We start from the raw sequence: 13,151 nt of genomic DNA, 5'->3' as shown, positions 1-13,151 counted from the left end.
CTCTAGAACAGAAATCGGAGAAATTAGTCTTTCTTCTTTGGCAAAGGCCCTAACTACAACTATTAGTAACTCTTTGTCTTATTGATTTGAGTCATCAAGGAAAGACAGTGACGATCGGTACAAAAGGAAGGCATAATAGCAGGGGATTCGTACTAATAGCGATTATTCTGCTATAGGAGCCGTTATGTAGCATCTGAGAAAAACAAAGCACAAAAAAAGACTTGCAAGAGTAAGGTAAGGCTTGAATTTAATTTTCTAGATGAGCACCAATTATTGTATATCTTTCAAGCAGCATTGGATCAACAATCAGAATCCCGATTCTTTTTCCTCACGAATATGAAGTCTGGGCGATGCACCTTGAAGATTATGTTCTAGGCTGAGAAGATAATGGTTATCTAATTTGGGAGGCAATCACTCTAGGTCCGTTTGTTCACACAGAGACCAAGAGAAAAATCAAAACTCAGAGAGAATACAACCAACTGCTCCTTGATGTGAAGGACATGCCTCAAGACGAGAAAGAAAAACTCATGAGAAATATTAAAGCAATGAGAATCATTAGATTCACTTTGAAAGCAGATACTTTCCATCTCGTGAGCTCTTGTGACACAACGAAGGTCATTTGGGATATGTTGAGAGAGCTCTACTCCACAAACGCAGATCTAGAGCATTCGACTCAAACGCTCTTGCTATTCGAGTTTGGCGAATTCATTCTAAAGCCTGAAGAAACACTTACTGCCACGTTCAATCGATATAATCATCTTCTCAACAAAATGATGAAGCATGGAATAGGACATGAAATGATTGAGAAAAAGGTCATGTTCATGAACGGACTGCGATCAGAGTGGAAAGCAATAGTGTCAACTGTTAAAGCGCACGAACAGTTCAAGAACTATACTCTTGCGAAGCTTGTGGGTATTCTGAAGGCACGAGAGAGTGAAGTGACGAAAGAAGCGAATGTGGTTTCTGGAATGGGGGTCTTTACCCTTGGTTGCGAAAGGCAAGACAATAACTGATGATGGATCTGGATCAGATCACTTTGAGCATGAGCTCTCAAACGAAGATTTCGCTTTAATGGTGTCAAACCCTAAGCGACTTGCTAGGAAGAAGTTTCCCTCAAGTAAAAATAGAAATTGGTATGGAAGCTATAGCTTAGAGAAAGTGAAAGAGGAGAACAGGAGTGGTTCTCAGAAAGAGGAAGAGAAGAAGGAGAAAAAGGTGGTTGGTGACTCCGGATATGATTGTAACTATTGTCATGGAAAAAACCATCTTGCCAAGGAGTGTATGATGCGAAGGAAGAATGAAGGAGAGGATGAGGAAGCTTAGCATATTAGAAAGTTGGAGGAGATCAAGAGGAAGAAAGCTAATGATAACTCTATGCCTATGTTAATTGTGCAGGAAAATATGGCTGAAGGCGAGTTTGGAGGAGTGGAAATCTGGTCGACAGACTCAGAAGATGACGAAGTTCTCAAGCCCACACAAATCAATAGTTGTTTTTCCGCACAACCTGTTCCAGAACAAATCAATGAGTGCGAAAAGCTGATCAATAAGGTACATTCCATTCTCGAGTCTCATAATATTCATGTATCTAGATATCAAAATTAGTTAAGCGACTTAAAATTCACCTTTTCAAGTATAAGCGATAGTCTAAAGCGAACCCGGTTGACAAACTCTAACCTGGTTGATCAATTGAGCAGGGCAACATCCAAGAGTGATGAGAGGCGTATGTGGATTCAGAAGATCGAGTCGGATTTGAGTAGGTCTAGGGATGAATCTATTTATTTGCAAAGAGATAATCTTATGCTTTTGAAACAACGCAACATTTTTTTGTTTAATTGCAAAACGGCTTTACTTTAATATCACTTAACTGCACCTTGATTGTGATATTGGTATGAAAATTCAGAAGATGATTTTGCCGTTTCTCGAATTGAAGGAAGATGAAATAGACGCCAACTGCTACAAATGTGAATCCATCGTTTCATCTGTAGAAACTTTTGATGCGTACAAATATGGACTATAACGAGTCGAAAATTACATTAATTCCAAGAACCACAAAAATATGTTGAAACAAATCTTGGATGAGAATGATAAAGAGTAGATTAAATCTGATACTGTACAGAAATTTGACTTATTGAATGCCAAGTTGAGTTTAGAAAATAAATTGAATATTGAAAACACTTCTGAATTTTATGAGGATAGTGATATGAGTGAGATCTCCGTAGAGGATGAGGTTGACTGCTTGGAATTCGTTAAAAACAAACCTCAACCTGCGAAAGCTCTTATTTTTGAAAATTCAGTTGAGTTCGCAAGAATTACTCAAAATAAACCAAAAATTTTGAAAGAAAAAGCAACTGTTTTTCCAAAGGTCCAAACTACTCGAAATCAAGTTTTTAAAGTTAATGGAGTGACCGAAACTCAAACTGTCGAATTAAAGTCCATTGTTGACGAAGATAACAAAGATGGTTGCGATGAGTTCTTCTGGTCAGCCCCATCAGATAATGCTGATGAAATTGTTGGCTTATCAGAAAGGACCTCATGGAAAGCGAAGGGAAGATACGTGGTTGAACCCATAAACAATCGCTCAACATTTGAAAAAGGTAGCCCAAGTGGTACTAAAGAAGTTCGCAGCGAATCCAAACTAGTGAAGAGCGAATCTGGTATGGCAAAAGCAAAACCAAAGGTGAATATTCACAAGTCGTCTAAGCAACTTGCAGACCAAAAACGAAAAAAATGAGAGATATAAAAGAAATCTCAATGAAAGGAATCAATTTTGGTAATCCCAAAATTCTGGCTATGTTCGCAACGAAAGAAGTTTTAATCACAATGCGAAAGTACCTTCGCAGGTAAATCCCAGTCAATGTTCACATTGCTGCTCTCACGGTCCAAGGGACTCTCAGCAAAAGGGGATTCCAAAACCCTTCGTCACAAAGAAACCAATGGAGAGACCAAAGCCTTATCACTCTCAATCCACGAAGTCTACACCCAATGATATCAAAGGCAAGGGAAAACTAGTTTCAGAGCCGAAAGTTCCAACCAAGACAACAAATGCTAACCCTAAGGAAAATGAAAAGAAGTCCGTTAAGAATCAAGCTAACACCAAGCACAAATCTTCTGATTCTAAAGAAATGAACATAAAAGATAACAAAATCAAAGTTTTTACCATCAAAAGAAAAGATAAAACTACTCTTATTAAACGAACATATTTGTTTGATCTTCACATTACTTTTCCACCTTCTATGAATGGATCAGAAGGACCCAATAAACTTTGGGTTCCTAAATCTGCTTGATTTTTGCAGGTAATTCGTGATTAACAGTTCGACACTGAATGGTACATTAACAATGGCTGCTTGCGTCACATGACAGGAAGGAAGGAGGAGCTACGAGAGTTCATGGCTCTTAAGGATGGTGGTAATGTAAAGTATGGGAATAACTCTTTTGGAAGAATAAAGGCTATGGAATGATAACGAATGGAGACTTCTCAATTCGCAAAGTGGGTTACGTTGAAGGATTACAACATAACATTGTTAGTGTCTCGCAATTAATGGTGGGGACTGGATTGAAGGTGTCATTTAACGACGAAGGATCAGAAATCATTGACAAGAAAACCAAGTCTGTTCCTCTGAAATCATAAAGAAAGGGTGAGATGTATCCGTTAAATCTAAACCTAATACGAGGGAAGCCAACCATCTACCTGCTTACAAAAGCTCACTCATACGAAAGCTGGCTATGGCATAGGCGTCTTTCGCACTTAAACTTCAAAGACATCAACAAGCTCATTCTTGGTGATCATGTGCGAGGACTTCCTCTGTTGAAATTCGACAAGGATCATTTGTGTGCAGCCTTTGAGATGGGAAAGCAAAGTAGAAAAAGTCATCCAACTATCATGAACACGAAAGTCACCGAACCATTGGAAATTCTACACATCGACCTGTGTGGACCTTCTGCTATTGAAAGCGTTGGTGGTAGTAAGAATATTCTAGTAATTGTAGATGATTTGTCTCGTTTCACTTGGGTGTTATTTCTTAGACAGAAATCTGAAGCAACGCCAAAGCTCAAAGATTTCATCAAGCAAATTGAGCTTCAACTGCGAAAGTTGGTTCGCAACGTTCGCAACGGCAACGGGCTAGAATTCAAAAACCAAGCGTTTGAAGAGTTTCTTGCTGAAAAGGGAGTCACACACATAACTTCTCTGCTCCCTACACTCCACAATAGAATGGCGTAGTTGAAAGACGAAACCATTCCTTGTGTGAAGCTGCACGAACCATGCTAACATTCGCATGTTTGCAACTCTACTTTTGGGCAGATGCTATCACTACTGCTTGCTTTACCCAAAACAGATCCATCTTGAATAAGCGATTTTCTATTACTCCATATGAAATTTTAAATAATCGCAAACCTAATGTCAAGTTTTTCCATGTTTTTGGTTCCAGGTGTTTCATCTTCAACTCTAAGGAACAACGGAACAAGTTCGATGCAAAAGGTGACGAGGGAATATTCTTAGGGTATTCACTGACCTCTAAGGAATATAGGGTTCTCAACAAACGCTCAAAGAAATCTAAGAAACCTATTATGTCATGTTTGATGAAAACTATCTGAAGAGGATTCAGTCAAACAAAAGTCAAATACAGGAAATCTTTCCTAAGCCCAGTCCTGTCGTTACTCCCATTTCCAACCTATATGAGGAATTCATATTACTGTTCGATGAACCTGAGAAAGCCATCACATTTGAAGCCAAGGAAGCTAATAACAAAGTAGATGAACTAAAGAAGATCATTGATGATGCTACGAAAGACATGCCACAACAGCCACCCACTTCAAACATCCCTCAAGACATGAACACTACTCTCCAGGGGGAGGATGCAACACCTCAAAGCACGATTACTCCACTACAGGGGGAGGGTTTCGCTTCACCTATTTCTACTGAACCTCCTTCTGATGGAGATTGTTCACCTCCTTCAACAACTCATGAACCTCCGTTCGCAGGCGATGATTCGATTCCTGAAGTTAATGAGTTCGCATCATTCGAGCGGGAGAATAAGGAAGCGAATGATGATTCAGACGCACAATCCGTTCAATCTGAATTTGAGTAAATTAATGTTGAACTAAATCCATCCTTAGATCCCAATTATCCTCCTATGATCAAATGGACTAGAGATCACCCAAAAGCTCAAGTCATTAGTGAATCTTATGCCGTTGTCCTTACCCGATCCCAACTAAAAGCGAAGCAAACTGCATTATTTTCAAAATTAGAATTTTGTATGTTTAATTCGTTTGTATCCAAGATAGAGCCCAAAACCGTCGACACTGCTCTTGATCACTCTGATTGGGTGCAAGCAATACAAGATGAATTCAATGAGTTTGAACGTAACGATGTTTGGAGATTAATTCCAATTCCACCAGATGCATCAATTGTTGGTTTGAAATGGGTATTTCACAACCCATATGTATAAAGAAAGGAACGTGATCAGGAACAAAGCAAGAGTTGTAGTCAAAGGTTATTGTCAAGAAGAAGGTATTGACTACGAAGAGACCTTCACACCAGTTGCGACGTTGGAATCCGTTCGCATATTCTTGGCATATGCGGCACATAAAAACCTCGATGTTTTTCAAATGGACGTGAAGTGTGCGTTCCTAAATGGCGAACTGGAAGAGACTGTTTACGTAGAGCAAACACATGGGTTCGTGAATGAAAAGTATCCCAACCACTGCTATATTCTCGAGTAGGCAGTCTATGGTCTAAAGCAAGCTCCAAAAGCCTGGTATGAAACATTAACTCGTTTTCTTAAAATGTCCAAATTCAAACAAGGTTCGGTTGACCCAGCCTTCTTTCACAAGAAAGAGGGTGACCACTTGATGATCGTCCAAATCTATGTTGATGACATCATCTTAGGATCTACTAATCCCAGGCTAACATTTGAGTTCCGAAAGTTGATGGAAACTAGATTTGAGATGAGCTCAATGGGTCCAATTAACTTTTTCCTTGGATTAAACATTAGACAGGGACAATAGGGAATTTTCATTAATCGGGAAGCTTACACGAAGACCTTACTCGCTAAGTTTGGAATAGTGGTAGACTCAAAGGCGAAGGTTCCAATGGAATTCGGAACGAAACTGACTCATTCGCTGGATAAACCTGCTGCAGATATGACCCTTTATCGTCAGATGATAGGTTCACTTATGTATCTAACAGCTAGTAGACCAGATATTATGTTTTCAGTTTGTTATTGTGCTAGGTTCCAAGCCAACCCTCGCGAACCTCATATGGTGGCAGTTAAGAACATCTTTAGGTATCTGAAATGAACGTCTTCTCTTAGAATATGGTATCCTACGAACTCAGGTTTTTCGTGAAAGCATTCTCAGATGCTGACTTAGGGGGATGCGGATTAGATAGAAAAAGCCCAACGGGAGGATGCTACTTTCTTGATGGAAAACTAGTGAGTTGGGAATCAAAGAAACAAACATGTCTTTCATTGTCAACAGCTGAGGCTAAATGCATAGCTGCAGCTTCGTGCACATCTCAAGTGATTTGGACTCAAAGACAGCTTCGCGACTATGGATTAAGTATGAAAATAATCCCTCTTTACTGTGACTCCGAAAGCGCAATTCGCATTTGTCACAACTCCGTGCAACACTCAAAGATGAAATATATAGCACTGAGGTATCACTTCATAAAAGATCACGTGGAAGATGGCAACGTTGAGATACATTTCGTTAGATCCGCTGATCAATTAGCTGAAATATTCACCAAGGCCCCACCTGAAATAACCTTTAATAGAATATTTCAAGGGCTGGGAATGAATGGAAGCTGAATCTGTACCAAAACCTCTTTTGCACTCATAAAGTTTCACTGTGAATTGGTGCGAACGTTCGTAGTGACTCGCAGTCAACTGTTCATTTGATGTCGTATTTATGGATGGGAATCGGTGCGAACGCTCACAGTAGTTCGCAGAACACTATTCATTCGTGGTTTGGTTTTTCATATACCCTTTTGTACTTTTTGTATATTATTGCTTATTTTTCTTTTCTATGTGTATACTTTCTGTTTTTATTTCTTTTCAGAAATTTCTCAAAAATATATAAAAAAAAACCAAAAATATTTTATTTTGTTTCTATTTTATTGCTTTTCATAAAAATAAAATTAAAAATATATTTTCATCTTTCGTTTATTTTATTTTCTCAAAAATCAAAATTCCAAAATTAATAAATTCACACCAAGATCATGGAAGAAGATGTTCGCAATATCTATCAATTCGTGTGACGGGGCAGGTATAACTCTCTTTACTTATGTATTAGCTAAGTGTCCCTAGAAGCACACTGCTTCATGTTGTCCTAAGCCTCAACGACTTGAATGGGAAGCCTTAATGAGTTGATATTACCAATCAATTCTTCCAAATCAGGCTGCTAATTCACATCAGTCATGAGCTACCTTACTCTTCTCACATTGAGTTAAGAGTTATCTGCATGGTCACTTTCACACTGCAGAGGTAATTTCGCTTTCTAATAACCATATTTACATTTCTCCATTACTTTCACATTCATACTTATAACCCTTGAGGCTCTCATATATTACCACTAAGGTTTATGTCTTTATTTAGAAATCACTAAATCCCATAGATATGTTTAGATTTATTTCTTTATCTTTGACACTCTTGCACGAAGATCCTTGTGATTTTCAAAAAGTCTAGTTTATGGTTCCTAATGTTCTTTCAGGTGCCCAGTTGTATCCATGTTCGTTGAACTAAACGTTCGTGGCATATAGATTCATAATGCTACTTCACTGCGAAAGGCGATACGCTGACGCGGCATATCTTAAGAGATAAGAATTCAAATGGGCGTGTGATAATTTGAATCGACAGCTACTTTATCACCGCGTGACGCACGGATCTGACACCTCTACAGTTGTCAAGTTGCGCTTTTGTAGGAGACGTTTCAATAACCGATGCAATCTCTCTCCTAATGTTCCTCTCATATCGAATCGTATATAAAGATTTTGACGGTTCTATCTCTCATTACCACTTTCAAAAATCTCTAAACGATCAAAAAGCTCTTAACTGTTCATCTTCTTCCTCAATTTCATCAATGGTTGCTTCATCTGAAAACGCATCTGTTCAAGATCAAACTGTTCACTCGACACTTCTTGCCATCAAGCAACACCAAAACATCATCATCAATTTGGACCCAGTTAAGTATGATTCTTACATGCTACCTCTTATCGAGTGCCTAAAATACTCCCCTCTGACAATCGCTATGTATCAACTTGAGAATGTTCCTATGTCGATTCTCACCAAGGAATACACAACGACAAACTATGTGAAGGATGAACAACGGATCTACTTCGACATCCACAACCAAACAACCTCGATTTCTATAGCCCGTTTCTGCAATTTGTTAGGGCTTCCTCAGTCTGACAACATGGTTAACCCGTAAACTATTCCAAATGGTGCTATCTTGGAGATGTTCTACCAAATAGGGTACAAGGAAACTCTCACTGCCGTTTCCAAATTCAAGAAACCCAACCTTCCTCCCACATGGAATGCTTTGTTCACCATTCTATTCAAAACTTTTTCTGAAAGGGTCACCTGCAGCGACTGTGCAAGTAAGCTCTTTATGGGTCTCATGTATGGGCTTTACACTGGCCAAATTGTCGATTATGGTTCAATCCTATGGGCTCAATTCATCCAGAGCACTCATTCTGTCACTCGTTACAGTGAGATCTCTTGTGCGAGATTTTGGACTATCATTTTTAACAGGGCGATTAACCAACTTAAAATTCCAGTGATGTCTGATCCACTGATGGCTTCGATTGCAAACTTACAAACTACTAGCATCATTGTAGCTGATACCTCAAAGTTTTCCTTCATCGGATCGATCCCTGAGGCCATGTTCCATGATGTGCCTGCCAGCAGCAAAATCTTAGAGGGTTTTCATGCTCTTTAACCCTCTAGATTTCGGCCATTGACTGCAGAATTTCAAGAGATTCTAGCAGAGGCTGACAAGGGCAAGAAAGGAGGAAGAGGGTCCAAGAAGACTAGCAAGAAAGATACAGCATAGGAAGGACCATCTGAGGCTGCGAAACCTCAACCAAAAAAGCGAAAGGCTCGTGCTGCATCTACTGCTGCTCCAAAACGGAGAAAGCAGCCTGCTAGACGGCGAAAGTCTCCAACTCCTTCTCCATTTCAGAGTGAAGGCGAAAGCTCTGACTCCTAGTCTGAGGTTCGCATTGCAGACAACGAGCAGGTGCGTAATGAAGAAGAAGGTCCTGTTCGCACTGAGGAGGAAGATCAAGTTCGCTCCGATCCACCTGTTCACATCAAGGATCCATCTTCGAATCGTGAGGTTAGTCCACCACTTAACGACTATGTACCTTCTCCTCCTCCTTCACCAAAAACCACCACTTCTATCCCAATAACCATTGCACCTTGTCCCCCACCCGTATCATCTCAACCAACAACAGTTACTCTTACTACTCCTATTTTCACTGATTCTACCATCCCACCCAATACCTCTGTTGCACCTGCAAGTTCAGTAAACATATCTGATACGGGGGCTACTACTTCAGGATTCTCAAGCCATGTTGCAACACCTATCTCTCCAATTCACACTGACGATCCTGACATGATTTTTGGAGACGAAGATGATGATTTGGGCGGAGTCACTTATAGCCCTTTCCAAATAAGGATTGACAGTGAAGATGAGGCTTCTGTTACGAAAGGAGAACTCAAGTCTCTTCATGATAAGATAGATCAGCTGCTTCTCGCATCCAAGGCCTCTTCTTCTGAGGCATACTCAAAAGCAGTTGTTGAGTCCATCCTCGAGCGAGTCACAAAAGAGCATGCTGCTAATGCCACGACTATGTCTAAAGCAGTATCTGACTCCGCTGAAGACTGCAAAACAACGACCGAAAAAGTCGATAAACTAATTTCTGACACCATTGAATTCATGAACGATTACAACACCACCTACAACTCCAAAACCTCCTTTGCGAATCAAGCCATTCAGAATGTGGGTGCTTTGTTCAAAACTGAAAGCCCAACTTTGTTCAACTTCGCAAGGATTTTCAGACTGATCAAGAAGCATTCCAATCTTCCGTCCTTGAGAAAATCACAAAGCTTCAGGATGACTTGGCGATGGAAAACAAAATTATGGATGTTCTGGACCTGAAGGAACAAAAATGCAAGGTGTTGAGAAGCTATATCACCGATGTCACTGGACTGCTCTCCGAAATCATCGAGACTAGGGATCTGATGATCTCAATAACTATTAAGAAGCATTTGAGTGAGAAGCTCAATCCGGTGTTTGCTATGTTACACCATTTGGAGGATGTCCCAAAACCGGAGTCTTTTTCGAAACAAGGGGAGAAGGTGGCTCCAATGCTCAAAGGAACGAACTTCCCAAAGCCACTACAAAACTTGTCGTCAAGCAAGAGCCCAAAGGGAAAGAAAAACTGTTTGAAAAGGAACCATTTATTGGAAATGACGATGAAGATGAAGAGACTGATGAAGCTGAGCTCAAAAGGAGGAAGGATCGCGAAGCAAAATTAGATGAACATGCTCTCATTGTTAAGGAAGCAGAAGAGAAGGAAAGGGCTGAAAAGGAAGCTCAGGCCACTCTCAAGAGCAAAATGTTGTTATTTCCTGAGTGGACCCTAAAGTGTATCCAGAACCAAGATGTGGATCTACCAAGCCACTATTGCTTTGATCTAGTTGCCTCCTTTGATATTCAAAACACTCATGATTCGCAACTCGACCTTCCAATCACTCCAAAGGCTTTCAGGTTTCGTGCCTTTGTGAGGATGCAAATGCACCGTTCACTGACTGTAGGGTAGATCAAATGTTGTTCGCCTTTTACTTAAAGCACATGAAGCCCCAGTTTGAATCTTGGAGTGTGAACAAGATTGTTGCTGTGAAAGTTACTGGGCCGATCGAGACCGAAAACTTTCCCAATGCGAAGTTTAAGGTTGCAAGAGGATAGCTTGTCAAGCCTACAAATTTACCCTTGCAGACCGGCCTTTCCTGAACCCCCACGACTGGATGGTGCTTTTCAACATGTTGCTGCGAGAGAATGAGAAAGTATGAACCTGTGATGTCCTATCTTCAACTTATGATCAAGTCATACATTCAAGATGTTTGATCGATGGATGTGGATATTGCCACTGTTTTAAGAAAGAAACCAAGCATTGTTCCTAAAGAAGCTCCGAGGGACTTTGATAAGTTAAAGACAGGAAAAATTTACAAGGAAGGATGGTTCGTAGTATACTCGTCTAGAGAACGTGCAGGAGCAGACCGTCACAAGTCATACTTCTATCTTGAAGATAAGCATTTGTATACTACTGCGTGTCGGGAGCTTGTTTTGGATCTGGTTAAGAAGTTCAAGGGCAACCACAAGGATGACGTGCAGTGTTTCTCGGATATGATCTTGTGGAATATCTAGGTTCGCAAGCTGCTGTTGAGCTTCATTCCCAAAGTCTACGAAGTACAAAAGCGAATCACCAATTGATGGACCGTGGTCTCCATTGACGCAAAGGGGGAGATTGTTGAGTATTATGTATTGTGTCATTGGGAACGTTTGTTTAGTCCGTTTGTATAAACGCAAAGGGGGCCTGTCCACTCGTATTTATTGTCATGGTTAGAGTATATATGGTACATGCATGCATCGTATTTTAGTTAACTCTAATATTATCATTGTAACCCTATTTTACGCCTCTACAAAAGTAATTCTTTATCAAGTTCTTCTAAGGCGTGACTGTTAATCATTCAGCACCTGTTTGATCAATATTGTGTTCTTGTTCTTTACCTGTTTAAATCTATTTGATCTTTCAGGTTTTAATCCTATCAGTTTTTCATAACGATAATATTCATATTCTGAAATGATTAACTTCTATTTATGAGACTAGATCTCTTGATAGAATTCTAACGTAAATACCAACATTTTTATAAATAAAATCAAGTTCTATATACAAGCACTTTATACTTAAACTTTTTTAAATCAAACTTATGTTTGACATTTTTATCTTTATTGTATAAATGGCATTCACATATTCCAACTTCACGAAATGGATCTTTGAAGGCAATAATGTAGTTTATTTGACATATGTGAACCTTATTTATATGTAAAAGATTCCTAATGATATTTTCACTAAGGTGTAGAGAAAATAATTAAGGAACTATACACCTTGGTGTATGACTTCCTTTCTGATGAATGTCTGAGATTAAGCACAAGATACCAAGTCAACTTTATTAACAACTATAGTAGTTTTAATTATATTTTACGTGGTAAAGCATAATTGTGAAATCTTTGCTGAAGATTTCAAAAGTTGAGATACAAACCAGTAAGAACCATCTAAGGCGTTAATGATAATGAATGCTGAATTAAATTTTACTTGGTATGATTTACTTTCTAATCGATAGAAATATCCTCCTTTAATCTTTTTTGAATAATACTTTAATCACTATTAATTGTACTTGAATACAAATACCAACTAATAAGTAGATTAAACATGTTATAAGATTTAGTACGGAAAGGCTCCATCCTCATCTTACTTAATGTTTTATGGATTTGAAGCCGATGTTGGACTAAAGCTTCTAAACCCAAAATATACTAAATACATATTTGTATAATACTGTCAATGTGGTTTAGATTATTATATGAAAACCCGCCACGAATAAGCCCTATTATTGTTGTGAAAGATAAGTTAGTAGAAAGCAAGCTTCAAATAACAAAGTAAGTGGGAGGTACATGGAACTTGAAGTAGCTCAAGAACCATAACCTTATGTACTAACAGTTGACACTAGTTTTAACACAGACTGTTAAACTTGAATAATAGCTATTCACAAACACAAATTGTTTGCATTAATGGTAGGATTCATCTATGACTTGAGAAATGTGGAATCTCTCATTGATGACTTGAGAAATGTGGAATCTCTATTTAGAAAAGCAGTCTTTATTGAAATCTATTTACCATATCTCATATTAAGAATATGAATTTATAGTAAATAATATCTTTGTTGATCTAATCATTACCACTTGTGAAAAAGGTTTGATCACAGTCAATGTCATGAGTATGATGAGGGCCATAGTCAATGAATGAGTATGAGAAAATCATTTTAAAACAAGTCATGCTTAAACTGTGTATGGTTATCCATGTAATTTATTCT

General features: G+C 38.9%; 1 protein-coding gene across 1 annotated transcript; it reads left to right on the top strand.

Moving 5' to 3' along the window:
* The first annotated feature begins 500 nt into the window (after positions 1 to 500).
* On the top strand, positions 501 to 3,458 carry LOC145157610 (uncharacterized). The gene is made up of 6 exons (XM_079076637.1): positions 501 to 912; positions 998 to 1,215; positions 1,396 to 1,548; positions 1,901 to 1,981; positions 2,363 to 2,677; positions 3,312 to 3,458. Exons 1-6 carry the CDS (start codon positions 501 to 503, stop codon positions 3,456 to 3,458), a joined length of 1,326 nt encoding a protein of 441 aa, XP_078932763.1.
* Positions 3,459 to 13,151: the final 9,693 nt, after the last annotated feature.

Source organism: Lactuca virosa, chromosome 2 (assembly GCF_052849685.1).
Source record: "Lactuca virosa cultivar CGN04683 chromosome 2, Lactuca_virosa_CGN04683_v6, whole genome shotgun sequence".
NCBI classification, from domain to species: domain Eukaryota; kingdom Viridiplantae; phylum Streptophyta; class Magnoliopsida; order Asterales; family Asteraceae; genus Lactuca; species Lactuca virosa.
This window is presented reverse-complemented; position numbering and strand designations above follow the sequence as displayed.

Bases quoted from the DNA above. Each gene is read 5' to 3' on its own strand.
- LOC145157610 (XM_079076637.1), top strand. From the start codon at position 501: ATGCCTCAAGACGAGAAAGAAAAACTCATGAGAAATATTAAAGCAATG. The intron at 1,549-1,900 runs GTACATTCCATT...ATGAAAATTCAG, and splicing joins GCGAAAAGCTGATCAATAAG to AAGATGATTTTGCCGTTTCT. The intron at 1,982-2,362 runs GTAGAAACTTTT...GTTTTTCCAAAG, and splicing joins GTGAATCCATCGTTTCATCT to GTCCAAACTACTCGAAATCA.